The sequence below is a fragment of the Phalaenopsis equestris genome, unplaced genomic scaffold (assembly GCF_001263595.1).
Source record: "Phalaenopsis equestris unplaced genomic scaffold, ASM126359v1 Scaffold000443, whole genome shotgun sequence".
NCBI classification, from domain to species: domain Eukaryota; kingdom Viridiplantae; phylum Streptophyta; class Magnoliopsida; order Asparagales; family Orchidaceae; genus Phalaenopsis; species Phalaenopsis equestris.
Genome location: NW_018164884.1, coordinates 314,036 through 338,646, shown reverse-complemented (window position 1 = coordinate 338,646; position 24,611 = coordinate 314,036). Strand labels below are relative to the sequence as shown.

General features: G+C 32.7%; 1 protein-coding gene across 1 annotated transcript; it reads right to left on the bottom strand.

Moving 5' to 3' along the window:
• Positions 1-221: 221 nt before the first annotated feature.
• Positions 222-23,210, bottom strand: LOC110027769 (AP-1 complex subunit mu-2-like). Its single transcript, XM_020729318.1, is given in 12 exon segments — positions 222-732; positions 1,449-1,571; positions 2,227-2,368; positions 2,490-2,512; positions 2,514-2,588; positions 2,696-2,792; positions 3,196-3,303; positions 21,972-22,075; positions 22,167-22,343; positions 22,422-22,484; positions 22,591-22,737; positions 22,941-23,210. Coding segments are annotated over 12 exon segments (1,287 nt in total). The 5' UTR covers positions 23,070-23,210; the 3' UTR covers positions 222-633.
• Positions 23,211-24,611: the final 1,401 nt, after the last annotated feature.

Here is a 24,611-nt window from a genome sequence, read left to right as displayed (position 1 = left end):
TTAGGTGTTAGATATGTAAATACATAGGAATTGTGGGGGGTGGGGTAGGTATGTAAATATCCCAAAAATAAAAGACGAGAGAGGGAGAGATATGGAGAACTATAATAAATTAAGATAATGGGTCTCCTGCTTCCCCATGTCCGCGCCTTATTATGCCAACGTTCGAGCATATTTTAAGCTCGATGATGGCATCATAATACAGTGATTTTCTAATGCTTGTAATGAAAAAGTCCCACACTTAATCAGCAAAATTATGTTTACATACACACGATTGAAGATCAAAACACTTCACAGTCCACATGCTTTTTGATAGTTGGACTCAAAGGAGAACAAAACCGCTAACAACAAGCCAACCGAAGCTCTTAAGCTCAGGGTTTCAAATAGCATACAAAAATTACATTCACTGAGAATTATTCATCAAGCAAAACAAACCCACCCCATCTCCTTGGCTACATGAGTAGAGAAATTTGACACATTAACCAAAAAAAATAGCTAATGATCACAGTTATCTGCAGTGCCCTTACAAGTTAATAAGGTATAACATCACAGATGAACAGTAGGGCCAAAGTTTATAGTAACAGATCCATTTCTGGCAACAATTCGTACTTTACGGAGGGGCTGAAAGTGAACTACTTACATGAGCCTTAATTCATATTCACCAGCCATTGTAATGTATCTAACCCATGGAAGGGCCTGGTAGCCACTTTTCTCAATGATTTTCAGGTATCTCACCTGAAAAGCAAATATTTGCAGTGGTAAACTGATATGATTCTACTATCTATCGTAATAAAGTAAAATATTGATCAAGTTAATTATCAAATCTCAGTTGTGTGGTTTTTATTGGATGGGAAATAAAGGCTACTATGATCGAGTTGTTCGAAATAATTCCATGAAGTATAGTCAATCCTAAAATTTTTTGCTATCGCGATTCTAATTTTCAAATAAAAGTACAAAGTTCGGTTAGTCTTATTTTAGGAAAATTTACATATGTAGCACAGAATTGTTATGTATTTACATATCTCACATCTAAACTTTCATATTTACATATATGGTGCTTTAAATCTATGCATTAAAATGTGTATTTCCCTTTTCAAATGTGATAGAAGTGATATTTTTGATGTGATATTAAAGATTTGAATGTTGTGTAAATATAAAAGTTTAGGTGTGAGATATGTAAAAACATAAGAACAGTGTACTATGTATGTAAATGCTCCTAGTTTTTTAATTAATGTAAAAATCGAGATCCTTGTTTTATAGAAAGAAATGAAGAAGCAAGATAAATTAAACAAAAAATATAGCCTATTATGCAACTAGTTCTACGTGAGGCCATACTTAATAGACAAAGAAGTATCAGTGGGGTTGACAATTAAATGAGGTGTTAAAAAGTAAAAATCATTGATGCACAACTAATATCAAAATTAAAAGAAAATTAATTTAGAAAAGAGCACCTGAATTCCAGATACAGTGAAGTATGGGATCTCAAATTTAACACGTATTGGAGCCTTCTTCTCTGGTGTTGATTCTTCTGCAGTTATACTGGGTAGACTGAACTCTGCCCTCACCATATATTCCTAATATGTAAGTGCCGTGTCAAAATCACCAATCAACAATAAACACGTTTGCGGTGAAAACATTACGGGGCTGTTTGGGATCACTTTTAATTTTTGTTTTGAATATGTTTTTACTTAGAAATTAAATATATTCAGTATGTTATAACATGTTTGGCTGTTTTTAAAAATACTTAAAACAACTCTTAAATATTTTAAGTGTTTTTAAAAACAAACTAATTTGATTTTTAAAATAAAAAATAAAAAGATGCAAAAATTACACTAAACAAACATATATTTAACATAAAAGCAAAAACAAAAACAAAAATAAAAAAAGTGATCCCAAACACGCCCTAAGCAATCACTTCTATGGATACCAAAAAAAAAGCAGTGCATTGATGACAACAAAAATGTTCAAAGTCACAGCCCCTTCTTTTCCATTAAATGAATGCAACAAGCAGTTGTTACTCGAGAAGGCTAAAGAAAGCATTTGGGTGTCATTAGAGTTTACTTTGCATCAAATCAAATAATTCTTAGGTATAAATGTAACAACAAAGTCACCGCATTCTATGAATCAACAAAATATTGTTTCAAGCAACCGAAAATCCCTTTACTGCAACAGCTGACAACCGAAAAGTAAAAAAAAAAGAATTGTTAAAATTCTTCTGGTTAGCTTTACCTTCCCACCAGGAAAAGATTTTATTTTCCAAACCAGTGCATCCTTTTCTGGTGCATATGAAGCCGAACCCATGGAAGTCCTTACATTTGGGTTAGTGGCATCCGATGGAACAGGTATCTCAATCTCAACATTTGTTGCAGTGCTGCAGTTTATTTTAGAATAAGTATGTAAATCTCTGAACAAGAAAATGAGGGACAATGTATATTAGAGCTCAGGAAAAAGGCAATTTAGTAGTAGAGAGCACCTTCTTTCCTTAAATTGGCCTTCTTTCCTTAAATTGGCTTCTTTGCCTTCACCATCAGTTCAATACGGCTTCTTGAATGTCTTTCAACTTGAGCTTCTACCCAAATTAAAGGCTTCACCTAAATGATTCAGCACAGAGAAAACACATGAACATGTAAATCAGGTCAAAGAAAGACAAGCTCGGGTTTCCTAAGAAGTAGGAAATAAATTAGAGCAGGAATTAAACCTGTGTGCTTAGTCTATAGGTCATCAGATCAAAAGAGCCATCAGGTGGTATGAAGGATATGGTTCTGTCATTCTCAAAACGAGCCAAACGCACACACCTTCGCATAATATCAGGCATTAGCTAATTTTTCAAATGATATTGTTAATTGTGGCAATCAAATTTTCAAATCGATTCCCGATTAGTACAGTAAGAAAAAAAAGGGGGGTTCACATACATGGCATAAAATTCCTCGGTATTTGCATCTCACACCTAAACTTTCATTCTTACGCACGTAGAATTTAAATCTTTAATATCACATTAGAAATAGCAATATTACCACTTTTTAAAAGTGAAATACACTTTTTCATGCATAGGTTCAAAGCATCAAAGTGCTATGTATGTAAATATGGAAGTATAGGCGTGAGATATGTAAATACATAAGAATTGTGTGCTAGGAATGTAAATTTCCTAAAAGAAGAATGGAAAATAAATAACATTAGATTCCAGCTAAAATTGCATACTGGTGGAACTTGATATCATCCAGATCTATGGCCTTTCCCTTTGATGATCGACCTTGAGCCTCCAAAAGAACTCTGTCATTCAAACCAAGCTTACATTCCGGCATTCCACTGTGGAAATAAGACCCCCATCAATCATGTTACTATATACATCAAATATGAAGATCATTGCCACCATCAACATCAGAAAAATTCAGAGCAAAACATCATTAAGAAAAATTGGCTGCCCCTTGAAGGATTCAAACATGCACTTCAATAAAAAACTTTACCCCACTGTCCAATTTTGTATGACTGGCTCCATGATTTCATGAACAAGCAAAAATGGTGAAAACAATTCACTTTTCTGGCCAAAAGTTGCTATCTAGAAACTCTAGAAAAGGACAAAAAAATTGCATGCAATCAAGAAACGCTCACTTTCCTATAATGCACTAGCCAAACTCCTCTTGAATACTTCAATTTTCTCTCTCTCTCTCTCTCTCTCTCTCTCTCTCTCTCTCTGCATTATAAGTACACCATATAAACTCTGTTGAAGAATAGAATTAGTGAAGTTCGTTTGATGGGTTGCAAATATCGGTAAAAGCTTGGTGGCTTGATTTTTAGAGAACTACGGGAAGTTCTCTAGTTTACCATATTGTTAATTTTACCCATTTCCTATCTCCCCACTCTCAGCCTAACCATATCCCTTACCCCCTAACCCTCTCCTCAACAACCCTAATTTCTCAGCCACTGCGAATAAAACTCTAATCCAAGATCACTATCAGCCTCCCAAGTTCAATCCCACCCCCACAGAGCCGAGAGTGGAACCGGCCTCATGTTTTATGGGGGTCAAACTAATTATATAAATAAATTAATTTTATCAATAATAAAGCAAATAATACATAATTCAAAATAAAACATTCTATTTCAGTTAAGTGGGTAGTACTACTTCACTCAAAATTAATTCTCAAAGTCTTCCTATTGTGTGAAATATTGAAGAAAAAAGAAAAATCCAATTTGGAATGTTAACATCCACATCGAATAATATATTTGATCTAAACTAATAATTTTGACCATGTAATAATAATTTAATAACAAATCTATAAAAATAAATCTTAAGCGTAATCAAGCTTCTGATTCGACTAAAATATGAGGGAAGAAATTGTCAAAATTTAAGAAAATAATACAATATTGTGCACAAGCTTAAGAAGCTTCTGATTCGACTTAAAAAGCTTATGAACAAGCACTTTAAGATGCTTGATTAAAGCTCGATATTAATTTAAAATTAAATATGAATTACAACTAAAAATATAATTTACATTAAATAAAAAAAGCTTTAAAAGAATTTTAAAATAAATGTAATTTCTCAAATTTCTCAAACAAGTATAGCATTTTTTTATCAAAAACAAATACATAATGGGAGAAAGCACAACTAAATAATAAAAATAAAAAAAATATGTAGATACATTGGGATTGGGTGGTATATGTGTAAATTTTGCCCCTAGGTCAATAGGGATTGGGTGGTATGTATGTAAATGCCACTTGGTAAAGAGTTTCACGTTTTCCCGTGAAAGGAGCTTTTGCCCCACATTGTAAAAGAATAAAATATTTATGTTCTTTAAATTTGGAAGCAAAGCCTAACCCTCTGATCGGGTTAAGCGGCATTTGGCTTGTAGGTTGGAGTGGAGAGTTTGAAGCATTAAAGAAATATTATAAAATAATTTTTATTATATTATCCAAATTTATTTATCTTCTAAAAAATTATTATTTATTCAATCATGTTGCTTTGTCATCATTTATTCACTCCTATTGAATCAGGATGAAGCAGATAAAATAAAAGAAATTTTGATTAAAAATAATTTACATACGTACAACACAGTGTGACTCGACAAACGTTAGTAGAGAATGGGCTGCTGGGACAATTGCCCCGAGTTATACATGGATCCACTTCTGCACAAAGCTTTGTTACAAGTCCCAATGAAATAAGTTAGTTGTTCATCTAAAAACGCAATGTTGGTCTTCACCAATATCGCTATTGTGCATAAAACCCTAATCCAAGGTTGAACTAACATTCCCACTTCCATCAAACCCTAATGCAGTCTCCACTCCAAAACAAAAGCTTTACAGCATCTCAAAAAGGGAAATGAGCTAGTTGTGCATTTGAAAATCGAGAGTCAGTCTTCGCCAAGCTTGCTCGCATCCATCAATGGCTTGCTCACGCATGCCCGTGTAGTCACAAACGCTTCATTCGTCTCAGCTTTCATGTCACTTGATTTGTCATAGCTTTTCTAGTGCTCATGCTTAGGTGGGGCTTTCAATGTCTGTCCCTCCTGCACCTAAGGACATCATTCTACCTTCTTCTGTTATTTTCCCATATATTGTATTTGTTCACTTCCTTTGGCTTAGAACAGTAGCATAGCTGCCATTCCAACTTTTAATATTGTTCCATGCCTTTATCAAGCCAAGCCACTCTCATCTTAATCGAAGAAAGGATTTCGAAGCTTGTAATGCCTCTATAGAATTCTCATTTAACAACCCAACTGAAGATTCTCCGCAAATTTATGTCTGATTTACAATTTAGTTGATGATCATTTTGTTGCACATATTAACCCTTGTCAATTACTATAATTTCTCCAAAAGAAAACCACAAAACTTCTCTTAACAGTCCTATATTAGTGTTTTCTTGATGTGTATAGTAAAATGGCCACCCCATTTTGACTTCTCCAACAAGCAAACAATTACTCTAATTTAAATTGAATTCTACCGACATCATTTACATTACTTCAACTAATCCCTTTATAATCTGTGAGTTCAATATTTGATCAACCTTTATAAGTGGATAATATTACTACACATCTTTCAAGGCCTTCTACTGATAAAATTTTAGTTGAATGAACTAGACTTACATCTCGATTAGAAAATAAAATATGGATTGCCAAGTAGGCTTACGAATACCAACAGCGAGTTGAATTTCAAAGACATCTCAACATATTATTCATCCTGTAAAATTCTTTAGCATAATTTCTTTGAATATTTTAAGACTCGTTTAGATTAGAAAATCCAATTATTAGGCATAAGAGCAACAATCAAACAACCATGTGTGTTTCGCGGCCAACTTGGAGATACTCCTTTATTAGATCAAATCAACAATCAAAATTTGGGATCAATTTTAAACTCTCATTGAATTTAGGGTTATGCCAAAACCTGCTAGCCCTATTGCACTATTTATGTTAACACTTGTAAACATTAACATTAATATTGATCCACACATTACTTGAACACCTCACCTCCTTCCAATTTATGAACATAAAGGTAATCAAAATGATTAGTAACTTTAGGACTTAACTATGATGAATAAAAGATTTCAAACTTTAAATCAGGTGAGACAAATCTAGAAAATCTATCATCACTCATTTATTCTCACGAAACTTCAAAATCGGCTGAGACATATAGAAAATCTACCATCACTCATTTATTCTCACGAGGCTTCAAGCAAAACGGTCATTTGAGACTTCAAAATCAGGTGAGACAAATCTAGAAAATCTATCATCACTCATTTATTCTCACGAGGCTTCAAGCAAAGCGGTCCAAATGAATCATTTTGAAGCCTTCATGTTCCTAGGGATTTCACGATAACTATATTTTGTTTCGTGTAATTTCTTTTTTCTCTCAGGAAATTCTTGATAAAAAGTATCATATCATTTTTCAAGTTATAAAATTTGCTTAAAAATAAAAGCTTCCCAACATTTCTCAATGTTTCAAGAAAAAGCACTTCACAAGCTCTCAACTCGAGCTTAACCTTCAAATCATCATAAACTTAACCTCTCAAAGTGTTTCAACAACATCTCCACAACACCAAATAAGTGTCTTCTCCCACAAGATCTTTCCAACACCATCACATCATTAATTCTTATTTATTGTTAATTAATTTTAAAGCCATGCATTGTAATGCAATTCTTTAAGCATATTTTCAAACCTTAACTTATGACAGCTGGGTCTTTGGACCTTTTATCATAAATTATCCTCATAAAAGCACCTAAACATATATTATATGATATATTTGTACAAGCACATGCTATGTGTTTATTGTGTCTCCACAATGTAATTAGGTAAATAACATACTCATGATACGCTTTATTCTGTCTCCACAATTTAATTAAGTTGATAACATACTCGCATGCTATGTAATTTTTATGTCTCAATATTGTGCACTTGTTACACTATTCAGGATAGTAATAGTTATCCTCCCCCCCTCCCCACCCACACGATTCACACCCAACTAGAACACAATAATTAAAATACAAATAATTTTTTCATTTCAACAAAGTTAAAACATCAACAAGCGATTAGTAGATTCTAAAAAAGCACAAGACAATAGACTAGAATTATGACAAAGTTTCAAACCAGATCGCATTCTAATCAAGCTAGACAATAATTTGTATTTTTATAATCATCCAATATTTATTTACTAGATAGACATTATCATTTTTTTTAAGATTATCTTCTCTTTTTGAATTAGATAATATGATTTTTTCTACATTTGGGATTTTAAAATTTGAAATGTCTTAAATGTGATCTTATTTCTATACAAAAGAAAAACCATGTACACTCATTATAAAATCATGAATACAACTTCAAAGCAATTTCTATTATTCATAAATTTTCTTCCTCTCCCCATTGAGTATTCTCTCTAAACTCGAAATACTTCTTGAAATGATTCTCTCTCCTCACTCTCTTCCCAAGGGACCTATATACAAATTCCAAGGTGCCAACACTCTTTGAATCCTATTGGGAGTCAAAAACTCTACTGCTTTTCTCTCTCTATAACTCTCTCTACTAGCCAAATTCAATATCTTTCAATAAAGAATCAAAACCAAACAGAAAAACAAGAATTCAAGGTAAAAATAAAATTCTCTTCATCAAAGTTTCATGAGTTATTCTTACTTGTAAAAGCATACAAAGCTTACTCTACCTTTGTCATACCTTACTTTCACCCAAAAAAACTGCATATTTTCATAATTAGAACCCCAATTATTTAACATGCGCTTTGTGAATCCAACCTCTTTGGCCATTCCTATTAAATATTACATGTGTTTACACGGGTTTGTGCAAACCTCCATGCCTTCATGATACATCTTTCGCCCAACATTAAACATGCCCTAATCACTAGATTTATTTATTTATTTATTTTAATCTTAAGTTAAATAAGTGCTATGAACATAGCCTCTTTTATACAATCATCTTTGTAGTGCTTAGTTATAAAACAAATCCCACCCAATCCTTAGATCCATGCAACAGAGTAATCTAATTGTAATTTTATAAAAATTACATTTAAATAATCATGATATTCCTTTACGTATATAAGAAACACCACTTAAACCTCCCACTTTCAATATAATAGTTAATATCCATATTTGATCCACAAATCCCAAGGCACATCATGTTCACAATAAGCGCTACTTAACCATTTCATATTATCATCTGGTAAATACTAGCTTCATATTTTTTTTTTTAAATTCTGAAGCCCTTAATTTTATTACAACAACTTTATATACCTTATCTACTAAAATATTATTTCTCAATATAGCTGTACTTTCTATGAATGAGATACCGTCTATCATAACTATATCATTTTCCATATGGCACATTATGCTCGTTATCTTATATTTCACAAGCATCTCTAAAACAAATGTAATAAGTTTTAAAAAATTGTTGATGTTTGGTAGTATTGCAATGGAAAACTCAATGATCACTCTTAACTATTTCTAAAGCAAGTCAATATAACATCAACTAGGTTATTAATAATTTTAAAGTTAAAAGAGAAACATAAACTTGCCCCATAATGCACATCAAATCCATTCTTATGTTATACAAACATGCATATTCAAAATCAATAAAACTAATGAAGATCATTTCTTTCATCACTATAAAATTTCATCAATTCACTTTGCACAAAATCAAATTTATCATAGATCTTCCTTCTGCAGAAATTGTTTCATCCAACATTAATAAGGTTTCCTTATCCTTCTCTCTCATGAGTGTACAAACCATATATTTGATTCCCAGTAAAAACATAATTTGAGCATAATCTTCGTATTTAACTGCTTGAAAAAACACATTTTTTCTTTAATCATGGTCCATTGTAAAACACATTCCATTTAAATTTAAGAGGGAATGTGCAAGTTACTTGACGCCATCATACCGCAAACACATAATAAATTTCATCTAAATATCCCTCTTCTAATTCATTTACAGTTGTACTTTCTCAAACAATAGACTTTGTTGGTAGTCACAATTAATCAAGAGATCTCATTTTTTATTCAAATAACCATTTACAATGCAAAAGAAAGCATCACTAATTCTTAACGTAAAACTCTATTACCCATTTATAGATTAAGCTATAATGATTAGCTTCAGTATTAATTACCAATTAGGAAATTTGGATGCTCATCAGTATCAACATCAACAACTTTAACAACTTTTGGGGGACAACTTCAGAAATCGCCTTTTCCACTCAATCAAATTGGGTGCTACATGAGCTATTCAAATCTATTTTTTTTCCCACTAGTTTTTTAACACACTTTTTAGCTGTATCACATTTACTGTCATCTTTTTCTTATTACTCGTATATTCTCTTCACATATTATTGGTACATTTTTGCCCTATATTGTACAGGCCCAAATCATCTATGCTTTTTATTGTGTATCTTCAATAAACGCTACTCTCATTATCTCTCTTAGTTAATCATTTTTCGCTTTATCGATCAATATTTTGCCATAAATCCATAATAACATTATCTATTTTACCAAACACAACTTGGCTATCAAAGGCTTTAATATAGATGGTTTGATTACAACATCAAAATTAATCAGCCTCTCCATAATGAACTCTTATTAACCTCTCATACTTAGCTCTACAAGAGGAAGGACGTCCAAAAGAAACTTCATGGATGAATTATAATAATATAGCCAAAATAACATAACCATAACTATGAACTTTGCAAGGTGATAGAACAATGTCTAAATTATGCTAAGATGTCTTAAATTGAGTGCATTGCTTGAACAAGTATCTATATTTCTATTTTACCAAGAGTATTCTGTCAGAACCCAACCAATAATCCATACAATGTAGTAGATCACACAAATTTGAAACAGAGCAGATTGATAGAAATACCATTAATAAAATAATAATAATTTCATCATTCAAATTCATAAGTTTATCCCAAAATTATAATGATCTATAATATTCACAGAATCATTCCAAAACCAATGAAACACATACATACAACATCACAAGTTAATCCAGAACCAACTCAAGATTGGTATGTTAATGTGTAAGAATGCTTGAAGCATCTATGAGAATTCACCTAGTTCAAAAAGCACCCTCGGGGTGAATTGGTTAAAATATGACATAGCTCATTTCAAATTAAAGCTGGCTCCAAATCAAGTTTAATTGTTGTAGAAATTATTAACATGTTTTGTGCTCATATATCCAAATACAAATGGTTCTATGCAAGCAAAACAAAAAAAATAAATATATCATACAAAGAGATATGCAGTAGACATGGCTACATACACATTATAATCAATGTTTTAAATGCCATTTTTGGGGTTAGTTCAACAATCCTCAAGGTAAGGTGGAGAAAAAATTCAAACAAAATTATTTCAAAGCTATGAAACACGAAAGTTGATACACAATATTATAGAGAAGTGGATAAAATGTTACTTTGTTCATTCCCCCAAAGCATTGAAACACAAAATTACCTAGTAAACAACTAGAAACTTTAAAAAATGTCATCTTAAACTTTTTTACTTTAAAGATTGGGAGGATGGAGCAATCTGTGGCACTTCACTTTCCATATTAAGCATATAAAATCATAACACTTTCTTCTATTTAAGCACATGAATCAATGGTGCATGTTTTCCCTTACCTAGCAAATAAATCTATCACAAACTTTAATTCAATATTTAGCAATCCTAGAACTTTCATAAATCCCTTATAAGAAAATGATAAAGATCTACCATTTCAAATTTGTTAAGATATTCTTTAATATACAATTGCAAATCCTTTGATAAATATGTTAGCGAGTTGACTTCGCATTTAAAGATAGAAAGCATAAATTAGCCAACTTTCTAGTTTCTCCTCCACAAAAAATGCATGTACCTACACATGTTTGGTTTGATCATATTATACTAGATTATAGATAAAGTTGGTAGTAGACTTATTGTAATAGTATATTTGCATAAGTCCTTTTCATTTAATATTTTAATTTTTTAGTATAATTTTAATCCATAAGAATTCACAAATCTCTAAGCTAATACGCTGAATTTATATTCAACACTTCACCATGAGATAATATATTACTTCAACATGTTATCAAATTTCTTCTCATTAGTGTGCAATAACTTGAAATGAACCTCACATTCATTAATGATCGCACGTAATCAACATCAATATAATCTTCATTTTGCATGATTTTATATATTATATACAGAATCCTTTTTTTAGAATTTAATTTTAAATACTTGATAATTCTATAAGCAACTTGAAGGAGAACCTTTTTTTTATGCGTAAGTAAACTTCAAAATTTACAACAAAAGCGGTGTCAGAATAGGTGTGTGATAGATCAAGTTTTGAACTGATTTTGTTGAAGTTTTAAAGACTTGGAAGCAATCATTTTTGCCTTTCTCAAAAAATCTGAAGTATATTTTTTGTTAAGATAAAGATTTTGAATAGTGACATAGCTACTTTTATACTCAAGAAGTATTTAAGCTTGCCCGAGTTCTTTGATTTAAGGGTGCATTTGTTTCGGCTATGGCTGTATAAAATATCAATTTAAAAGTTGTTGAAGAAAATCTGTTATTTAAAAGTTGGTGTTCCAGAAGTAATTGATATATTTGAAAATTTCAATTTTGAAAGTGTTGCCTATAAATAAATGTCTAAAATACACATTTGTTCCTATTATATAGAATTCATAATTTTTATAAATGTATGTAACTCTCATTTTTAAGTATGTGCTTGTTTTTCTTTTTTATATTTTTATATTATAATTCATTATGTTATAAAAAAAATCAATAAATGATTAAACACATTAATCATTTGTGTAAATAAATAATCCACTAATATTTTAAGGAATGGATTTGAGACTAAATAAATAATCTACTAATAATAAAGATGTGCTTGCTTTTAACTCCTCTTTGACTCAACAATTGAAAATAAAGGAATTAATATGATAGGACAAAGCTACATGGAAACAAACTGATTACCCTAAGATTAATTTAATCAAATACATTCAACAAACTTGCGGGAAACAATCGCATTGGTAATCCGTAATCCACTTATATATAATTATATAAAAGTTGGTAATTCGTACTCCACTTACATAGGTAATCCATAATCCACTTTATAGGAAAACAAGGAAACAAATTGGCAGCAAGTATGGGTAAAATAGGGAATTTTTCACGTAGGACATGGGATGCAGGGTTCCTGCCGTAGTCGTTGGAAGGGAAAAAGACACGCCATAGTTCAGGAATCCAACGCGCAAACGTGCAAAACCAACACACAAATCAAACTCGCGTTCGGAGAACGCGGCTTCAAAATCCGACACCGAAGCTGAAACAAACGGGGCCTAAGATTCTATGGTAATTTTTTTCTTAGGTAATTCATTTTTTGTATTATTATCATCAGTAACAATAAATAACATAATAAGAATTTAAATTTTTTTGTCAATGGAATGTTCTATAAATAGTTTATGATATCTTTGGTTTTGTTTAAATCTCCTTCCACACAAAGCTTTTATAAATTTTTCAAATTATGCTATTAAGGATTGTTTAATATAATATAATGTTTTTTTTAATCGATACACTTTGCTTTCTATGAAACAGTTGTTGAACCTTAATGGAGCATTCAAATAAACTTCTTCTACATCCTCGTGTTAAAATTTACTTCTATATTATATTATTGCATGACCCATCAAAACTTTAACAACCAAAGAAATCATGATTTGAATTATATACATTTTAGCAACAAGAGTAAAAGTTTATTAGTAATCTATTCCATAAGATTGAGTATATCTTTTTCTACTAGTCGTATTTTATACCATTCCATGCTTCCATCTATTTTATATTTTAATGAAAAAAATCACTTGCAGCATGTAATATTTTTTTTTTCCTTTGGGTGGCTCAACAATCTACCAAGGGTAATTTTTTGGTGGGATTACAAACATAGCACTTGAAATTTTGCAATTTACAAAACTAGAACATTCTTTCACCTCTCTTTCAAATTCTCACTCAAATATCAAAATGCACAATAAAACCCCAACCCATATTTTCCATTTACATAAAATTCCAATGATTGATCGTAGTACACATAAATGCATCGGTTTGGTAATTCAACAAAATAAGCTAGGTGCTAGTTTTGTAATTAGCAAAGGCTCGAGTGTTATGCATTTAATTATCCCAATTTTTTTAAAGGCATTCAATTAATTTCTATTGCCATCCATCACATTCTTATTTTTTAATGTATCAAATAGGATTTGTGGAAATTTAGTGCCGTTGGAGCAGCTATTTATAGGAAAAACGTTATATGTAAGAACTTTTTTTCAAAAGTATATGTACTAGATTCTGATGTGAAAGAAGTGGTAATAAGTTGATCATTACTATAGGATTTACCTAAACAACATTAAATCTTGAGCGTATAAGGGACTTTGATTGGGCTTTGTCCTTCTTATATAAACTTTAAAAGGTTTAGTGATATAAGTATGTATTGTTCATGGAATAGTGTAATTAGAGTGTCAAGGGAGAAGATATTATGTTCATCAACTATTTATTTCATTTGACTGACAGTTCCCTCACTGGAGACAATGGAGACAATTTTGGATGAAGGGTTTTTTTTTTTTTAAGGATATTTATCTTGGAGTTCTATGATTGTTATGATCAATGTTTTAAATCTGGGAGTTTCAAGCCTTGCCACTCTTCTTCCTTTTTCGATTCGAGAGAGAAGACCTCTTCACAAATGATAGGTTTCTCCTTATCAAGGTTTGCATGCGAACATGGTCAAAATCATTATTGAGTCTGACAAAAAAAATAAAGCACTCTTCATCATCTTGTAAATTTGAGATGCATAGTATCATCACTACACATTAGCTTGAATTTTTTATAATAATCTAATTCTAGACAATAGACCTTCATTGCATTAAAATATTCAATAACAGAGATGTAAACTTGCTTGATTGTTGAGAGCTTTTTCTTGATCTCATAGATGAAATGATACTTTTAAGGTTTAAGTTTGTCTGATAGATCTTTAAATGTATTTTGTAATTGTTAGGAATATATATGGCCCACTGATTTCAAACAACATGGTGTTTCATGATTATGTCATAATCATGAAATTTGCTTCATCCCATAGTACAAACTCGACTCTTTCAAATCTAAAGGAGCAAGATGAATTTTTTTCTTTCCATTAAAAAAAATCTCACCATTTCAGACCACTTTTGGTAATTCTTTTTTTTTCATTCAAATGATGGGTTTGTAGTAGCTGAAAAATACTACTTTCGTCCATTTAACCATTCATGATGGCCAACGCTTTGGAATGGAAGTCAAAAAAATTAGACATGACAAGGAGAATAAAGAGAGATTAAAATAAAGTTAGAAAAAGGACCTTAACTTTGCTTGGACACCATATAAAATAAGAAGTGGCTAGAATGTTTATTTTGTTCATTCACCTTTGGATATTTATACATAAAAATTACCTAATAACAATTGAAAATTTGCTAAATAGAAGGAAATCAAAAAATAAAACTAAAATCTAAAATTTATATCTTAGCCGGTAAGAAGATGGAGCAACTTGTAGCACTCTTTTTATTTAAGCATATGCATCCGTGGGCACTCCTCCTTTCCTGTTAAACACATGAATTCATGACATTTCTCTTTCTATGTTATGTGCATGAATTCGTGGCACATATTATTTTTATTATTTACCACATAAATTCATGAGTCCTTTCATTTCTCATTTAGCAATCTTAGTATTTTCAATAAAAATACTTTTAAATTAAATTAGAACTACATAACGACATTTTATCAAGTGTATTTAATTTATGTAGGAGTCGGATAGTCTGGCTGATGAAAACCTTAGAATAACAACAACAAGCCTTTATCCCACTAAGAGTCCGTTTGGAGCAGCTTAAAAAGCGCAGGCGGCGTTTTGAAAACGCCGCCGTCATGTTTGGTTCACACTTATTATGGGATTATCAAAACCGGCGTTTTCATTTTTGTAAAAGAAGCGGACCGCGGGACGACCCCCGCGGTCCGCGTTCCCCCCCCCCCCCAGTCCGCGTTTTGCGAATAAAAATTTACGTAACTGGCCTGGAGTTGGTCCCGTGACTTTCGCTACCCTATTCGCCCGTGACCTAGGTCGCTCTTGGCATTCGCTCCCGTGAAGCTCCCAACCCTCGACGCCTCCAGCAGAGAACTTCTAGCCCTAATCGCTCGTCCTCCATGGATCCGGTTCGTTTTCCCTCTGGTTCTTGCATTTGGCTCCTTCGTCATCTTCAATTTGTCGTGTTTTCGCTCTACAAGTACATCCATTTTCTTTTTGCCGTATCTTTTCTGTAAATCTGAACTTGAAGTTGATATAATAGAAATTTTGGGTTTCTTTATTGCAAATCTGAAGTCATTCTTCAATGATCGTGTTTTGATTTTCTTTCTTCAAGCATTACAATCCGGGAAATGCATGATTTTGTTAAGGTCGATCCTGTGGCTATGTGAAATGCACGATTTATGTCCTTCTTTATGGCTGATTCTTTTCTGTTCACGCCTATACCGTACGAACTTTGAAATCTGTATATGAGATTGTTTAATACTTAGGTATTCACATATACAAAATCATAACTTTGAAAGCAAATGTACATATTTTTCAATTCATCGAGTATTTACATATCTAACACCCAAATTTCAATTTTTACACATACCACTCAAATCTTTCCTAGAACATAACAAATATCACCATTTTAACTTTTAAAAAGTTAAATACACATGTTCATGCATAGGTAAGTTGATATGTTTGAAAAAATTGTTTTTTGGTGATGGATATGTAGATTAATGAGAATTAAGTGGCTTGCTGCCCCTATTTTTTGAATATATTTGTGTTGTTGTTGCTTGATTTTTGCTCTTCTGCTGTCCCTTTTTTTTGAATATATGTTGGAGATCATTCTTATAGTTTTGAACACATGTTTGGTGTTCGGTTTCTGCTCTTCTTGTTGCCTTACCCGAGAACATGTATTTGGATTCCTTTATAATGGCTTGATGATCTCTTTATGGGTTTACCCGAAATCTGTAGTGTGAGGGCTTCTTAATTTCATTTTGGTTGTTTCTCTTTGCTACCTTACCCGAAAATATATATATATTTGGATCCCTGTGTGTCAGCTTGGTGGTTTCCCTGTTGTTGCTCATACCATATAGAAGATAAATAAAAAATAATCTTAACAACTTATAATTTCGTGGGTACGTTACTTTCTCTTCTAATTAATGTTTTACATGAAGGTAGTATAATTTTGTGATAAACAAACAGCGATATATGTTGTTGTCCATGGATCATTAGATTTGCATGCTTGTTTTGTTTTTTGTTTTTAGATTTCAAAGATATACTTCATTTCTAGTTTAAATTTTAAATTATGTCATAACATACAAAACTTAATGAATAAAACTAAAGAGGTTGGATCATCAGTCATGTGGGATAGAGAGGTCACCATTGTATTCTGTGATCTAGGTTTGAGGGAGGTTGAGGTGGGAAATAGAACCACGACTTTTTTTAACAAAGAAGTGTGACAAAATATTATGGTTAAATTCAAAGAAGTGATTGGAAGAGATTACGATCGAATGAAATTGAAAAACAAGTGGGATCAGTTAAAGAAGGATTGAAAAATTTGGAAAGAACTAAAAAGGGGATCAACAGGAATGGGTTGGGATCCAGCAAAACGTACAATTGATGCACCAGAGAATTGATGGGCTGAGAAATTACTGGTATATATATATTGAATATTACTTTAAAGATATTGCATTGAATTGATTTCATTAATAAAACTTTTTAATCTATTTCAGGTGGTGCCGTCAGCCAAAAAATTTAAATTTGTTGGCATTGATCCAGTCTTGGAGGAGAAACTGGATGATATGTTTACTAGGGTTATTGCAACAGGAACACATGCGTTCACCCCAAATGATATAGGTATTGGTAGCTCAGCACAGGACACGGAAACCGTGCAGATAGGAGTCGGGAGAAGGTCCCAGCCAAGTCCACACAGATGTTCAGTCCACTAGACCACCGCATATGGTTCGAGTTCTTTTGTTTCTACGATATCCCAGTCGGACAGGTTTGCTCGGGGTTTTGAGGTATCAGAACTGGGCAACACTCGTCGTGATGTGCTTTTACATTTTAAAGTCAATATTGTCATATTTTTCCTTGTAATTTTAACATGTTCTTTTTTTCTTTTTTTTTGTCATATTTTAATTTATATTAGTGTGCGAATGTGTACTTCTCTTTCGTATATGTCCCTATGCTTATTTGATGTAATCGAAACTTTTTTATTTATATAAATGTTATTCAACTCTTTTGCATTTTCATGTTGTGACATTTGAAAAAATAATAAATTCAGCTATACAGATTATTAATTTAACTAAAAAAATTTGCAAATAAGTTGTTTACCAAAACCACAAACCAAACAGATAAACAGCTTATTCAGAATAGGGACATAGTGGTCATTTTTTCAGAATAAGTTGTTTTTCATACGCATAAACCAAAAAGCTAGACTGCTTATCCGGATCAGCTGCTCATCAGCAGATTATCAGAATCAGTTGCTCATCAACAGAAGCTAGATAAGCTGCAGTTGCCCCAAACAGACCCTAAGTGTGATCGGCTACATGAATCATTTTTTCTCTATTATGCCCTATTGATAAAGCTCAGTAATAATCTCTGCTCAAGCTTCTGTTTGGGACATCTGTAACTTATTGAATAATTTGTTGATAAGCTAGATAGGATATTTATTACAAATTTTCATTTTTATGAAAAAGTCAGACCGCAACCAGAAAGCTGTCACCGCACCTAAATAGGTGCGGTGTGAAAACGCTATTTTTGACTTTTTGAAAAACGCATAAGCTGTTAAAACACAGTTTACCCAAACAGGTCAGGTGTGTTTTCAAAGCACCACTGCACCAAATAAACTGCCCCAAACAAACCCCGAGTGTCAAATTTTCATTTAATTCTAATAAATTAAGATCATTTTCATACAACATGCCATCTTTTTGGGTCTAACTCAAACTTTCTTATAAGTCGAATCTAAAACATCTCCTCTCCTAACCAAATCATCAGATGGTAGACATTTAATGTGACCAAACCATCTAAGACGACTATTTCTAATCTTATCTGCCACTGAAGCTACACCAACCCTTTCACGAATATATTCATTTCACATTTTGTCTCTAAGTGTAAAGCCACTCATTTACTTGTGCATTCTCATCTCAGCAAGACTTAATTTTATGCTTCACTTTTATAAGCCAGCATTTTGCGCTCTAAAGCATTGTAAGTCTCACCACCATCTTATAAAATTTTCCTTTAATTCTAAACGGTGCTTCTCTATCACACAATAGATCATCCAACTTGAATTCTACTAATAACATCCCTATCTATATCATCACTTTAAACAATATATGCGAAATATATAAAACGGTCGCTCCTTTCAATGATTTGAATTCTACTAATAACATCCTCATCTATATCGTCACTTTAAACAATATACCTGAAATATCTAAAACGGACACTCCTTTTAATGATTTGATCACCTATTATTACAACTATGCCACTAAATCTACTGCTACTAAAATCGCATTCCATGTATTCAGCTTTAGATCTACTCAAACGAAGACACTTAGACTCTAAAGTATACCTCCATAATTCAAGTTTTTCCTGAAGTATTTCTCTAGACTTATCCACAAGAAGAATATCATCGGCAAAAAACATACACCAAGGTACATCCTCATGTAAATGTCCAGTAAGAGCATTCATAACTAAAGCAAAAAAGATATGGGCTTAAGCTAATGTTGATGTAATCCAACTGAAATAGGAAAATGCTTGGCCCGTCCTCCTGTTCGAACACAAGTAGCAGCTCTAATATACATATCTTTAATGACTTGAGCATAAGCCATATCAACATTTGTCTTTTCTAAAACTCTACAAATAACTTCTCTTGGAACCTTATCGTAAGCTTTTTTTTAAATCAATAAAAACATACGCAGATCATCATTACCCTCCCTATACTTCTCCATCAAAAACTCAATAAGTGTATAGCTTCCATTCTAAGCTTGCCCATCATAAATTCAAACTGATTATGAGAAATCTTTGTACCACGTCTTCACCTATGTTCAATTACTCTCTCCCATAATTTTAATATATGACACATTAATTTAATTTTTTTATAATTTGCACACAATTGTGCATCACATTTATTCTTAAAAATGGGGACAAAAATACACTTTCTCCGCTCCTAGGACATCTTTTAGTTTTTAAAATAATATTAAAAAGTTTAATAAGCCGAGAAATTTTCAAATCTCCAAAATGCTTTCACACTACTATTGGGAAACCATCTAATCCTACTGATTTTTCAACCTTGATTTTCTTTAAAGCCCCCTCAACTTCCTTTTTTACTAATGCGACGACAAAAATAAAAAAATTTCTTATTGTTAACGATATTAAGATAATTAAAGAATAATATTTTCAAAAACTTCATTGAAAATTTTATTAAAATATCTCACCTACTGATGTTGAAAATCTTCATCTAAGAAAAGTACTTTTTAATTTTCTTCTTTATTATACTTTACTTGAATTAAATCTTTATATATATATATATATATTCACCCTCTTTAGTATACAGTCTATTATAAATATCACTAAAAATAAATTTCTTAACATCACAAATAGTCCTCTTGGACTCCCTATTGACCACCTTATATTTTTCCTAATTCTTTAAACTCTTACATTTAAACAAATTATTCTAACAAAACTTCTTATATTTTATCTTTTCTTGCACATTATTATTCCACCAAACTAGTTTTATTTATAAATTTTTTTTCTTTTGATTTTTCAAGTGCATCTTTTAGCTTTTGTTTAATAATGTTTGTTATCTTATCTCACATAGAATTAGTTTCTTCATGAAAATCTCAAATCTTAAAATTTTGAAGTTTGCTCATAAAAATAAGTTTATTTGTCTTTTAAGTATCCTTATCTAATTTTATGACAATGTTCATTAAATTTTTTATCTTCCAATTCTTTATCTTAAAATCCAAAACTAATAATCGATGTTGATAAAAAACTTAGAAGTTATTGCGAATGTCTTTGATTCAAATATAATATCTACCATAACAAATCTCATCACACAAACTTTGGAAGAGCAAAAAAAGTACTCAATTTGTCAAAAACACACCAACAATAAGATTAATCAACCATTCTTTTGTTAGCATCAAAATAATCACATAAAATACTGTCACATTAATTTAACACCAATTAGACAACAGCCATTGATTATCCAAAGAGAACTAAGAATTTATAAAACCAAAAACAGCTTGCATCTATCCCATCTATGTTGATATACATACATACCACCAATATTTGGGATTAATGTGTTTTTTTCCCTTTTATATTATTGGGTCCAACACCTTATTAGTCTTTAGATTCACGATGGTCATAGTTGATTTTCATTAAAAATATGAAATTTCTTTATGGGTTACTAAGTTTTGACAATTTTCACAAAAATCTAACCATTCACCAAGCATATGAGAAGATTAGTGATCAGAGGACATATGAATTCACTTAAAAACCTAGCTTTACTTATATATTCCACCAATCATAACTATCAAATAAATTTTAATTATCATCGATTACCCATGAATTTAATTCAAGGCCATGCGTAAAGCTCTAAGCATTGAAATTCAAACCTATACAATCAAAACAATTCTTCAATAAAATTTTGATCAATATAATTGATATTAAAATGATTTTGAAATAATTTATATTAGGAATGCTTCTAGTTTCAATGTCACTAAATAAAATGGATGATTTTCCTTTTCAATTTGGAAGCCTTAACTTCAAAATAAAAGAATACTTGCAGCAACGTGTGCTGGTTGGAATATATGTATTTTTATGCAATCGTGAGTTGGTGCAAGAATGACTCTATAATTGGAAAGAGAATTTAAATTATGGAAATCATTGCACTAAACAAGAGAGCATACGACCAAAAGAATTGATCCAACATTATGGTGAGGTTCAAGAAAAACACAACCATATACTTCACATTGTTAGATGTCAAAGAACATCTAAATTGTGGCTCTTTAAACTTGTTCAATTTCAAAAACTGATGCCAAATATTCACTTTAAGGGACATTATGTTAAAAACCTTCCTATCGTCGTTTAGTTACCTGATTGCCTAAGTTCCTAGTCAAAATTGCTCCAACTTCCTCATTTAACTTAAATAGCTATAAACAGGAGGAAATTGAAAGAATGAGATAAGATACATAATCATCGCTTTATAATAGAAAACCATAAAAGGAATGATTATCAATTAAATTATTCATTAAAAGAAAACTCTTCAAGAAGTGCTTCTCATCTTTCATTATATTAAAATCCATATTCATTGGATCATACATGTTCTACCACAAATCTCTAGGAATTTTACCCAATGCCAACTAAACATGGAAGGAAAGAAAAAACATGAACTATTTAAATCAAATTAAGAACCACAAAAATGAAGCAAGGAAACATACCTTAAATATGTCCTCATTTTCAACGCTCCAACAACATCTGAACGAATGATTTGTCCATTGCTGTTGACAAGAATATTCACACTCTCTACAACATCCAGGAAGACCTATAAAACAAAAGCAGCAACTTTCTCAAGACAAAAACATGGGGAAGCACAATAATATTACATGCTCAAAAACAGCTAGGAGACAACCTACTTCATTTTTCTTGTACTTTATCCCTTCGCTACGCCAAGACACTGCATTGGTTACAGCCATTGGTGGTCTCTGTGTGACTTCCATCCTGTAAGCATCTGTCTTTATAAACTCACTAAGAATTTTAGCTTCTGTATACTGAGGGTATCCAAAGTCCATCATTTCATCAAGTAATTCATACTGCAGATATCATTCGACAAATTTCCATCACACAAAGTGATACAACTGAAATTTACAAAATAAGATTCATTTTCTCACCACTACAACAAAATTATCTCTCAGCGATTCCTCCTCTAGTTCTTCAAAATAGTGCTTGAAAACCTAAGAAAGACACAGGATGAGATCCATACTCTTTAACCAGAAATCTATCTCTGAAGAGAAGGATAAATCAGAGGCACATGCGTCCAATATACACGGACGAACTCACATCAATAACTCGATGTAGAAAGAGAAGTATGCTCGCAGCATTACAATTCTGCCTCGCGGCAGTCATCAAGAAAACATTATTGTGCTGGATGAACATGTAGGTCACTCCATTATCGTACACCACCGGATCGTGCGAATCCGGATCCACCTGCCAACAATTGAACATCTCAACAAAAATCTATTCACCTAACTTCAATCAAAAGAAATATGCAATGGAACATAAACAATGGGCATCCGCTCGCACGAAGAGCCTAATTGAGTTGGAGCCGAAACAATAAAACCCGATCTGCTGAAACCCATCGGCGCATAGCTCGATAGGATAAAAGGTGGGAAAAAGAGACGGGATGTAACCTCCTTTTCAATAAGCTTGGTAAAGAACCGCTCGGCCTGGACAGCGGAGACGTCTCCGCGGTAGTCACGCCAGACGAGAACGCGGCCTTTGATGTCGAGTAGGAAGAGCGCCGATACGGCACCGGCCATGGCCACACGGCGCGCACGGCCCACGCCGGGTTGGTTAGGGTTCACTGTGGTCGGATCTGTAGGTTGATCACCATTGCCCTTCAGCAGCTCCGGTAGGGGCTAGAGTTTCTACAGCAAATTCCATTTCTTAATTAGAACATTAGCGGTTTTATATGTTATGTTGTATGTCTAAAAATAATGTGCTATGCATCAAAATCAAACTCCTAAATTCTATAACAAGTTATTTTTATCCCATTTCTTATCCATTATGTAGGGATTGGAGCATTCCATGTTGTATGACATGAATACAGTGATATATGTTTAAGTATCGCTAAAGTAATTTCTATGTGTAGTACTAAATAATTAAGAGTTTTCATGTGCTGAAAAAATGCATGAGTTAGCCCATAAAAATAATATTATGTTAAGAACTTGAAATATGAGTCAGACTTGGGAGCTGGCAGAACCTTCACCAAGAAAGAAGACATTGCACAATAAGTGGGTGCACCGGGTGAAAATTGTGTTTGGTTGTTGACCTCACTTTTTAGTGAGGTTTAGTCTTCCTCTTAGGATTTAGGAACTAGCCTTAGGACTTTTCCTTTGACTATCTTAGACCCTTAGAAATGGGACCCACCTCGTTTTAGAAATTCAAACTGCTTCTTTACTCTTTTGAAATTCCGCATGTGGTACTTGACCTCTAGCACGTAGGAGATTGAAACTAACATGAGGGAACTCAAAAGGAGTCCCTATAGGACCTTTAAAGCCTTATAGTTGCCTTTTGCACAATTTGCACCTTCACGCGCACAAACTTCGCGATTCTTTCAGTCGACATGTTCAATTACTATAATTCACATCGTTTGCACTGTTATTCGTCGAAAACTTAAATGAATTTTTGAAATAATCGACCGCGAACCGAAATTTTGACAAAAAATGAATTTGACGCGTTTTTTTTTACTCGATCGTCGACGAGGTTGCTCGAACGACCCCGAATGCCAAAACGGACTGCGTCGGTGTGTTCGGAATGTTGATTTTAGCTAGGAAGGATACCCATTTTGCTAGGGCGCCGCACATGGATAAATCGCATGAAATTTGATATATATATATATATATACATATACATACCCTCTCCCGTTCACACGCGAGGCCAACCCCCGCTCCTCTCTCTCGGTTGCCTTCCTCGAGCCGCACGCTTCTCGCCTCATACGCTATCCTTATCACGATCTTATCACCTGCTCTCCCTGAGCCACACGCGTGGGAGAAGCCTTCCTCTTTGCTTCGCACCCATGCGCAATCCCTATCACGATCTTCTCGCCTGCTTTATGTCGCCGTTTTCCCGCCTCCTTCGACATCACCCGTCCCCCTTGGGTAGGTTTAGGTGTTTTTTTTTTTCCTTCTCCTTGGTGGCTATAAGAAACCCCATTTGGGGAGTTCCAAAGGGGGACTCTCCAAATGGTGTTTCAGAACATTTGAGAGAGGGGAGGTGCTGCCGAAATTCCCATTGCTTGGTGTTTGTTCGCTCGTGGAGCTTCGTAGCTTGTTCCCCTGCTCTTTCTTTTAGGACAGCTG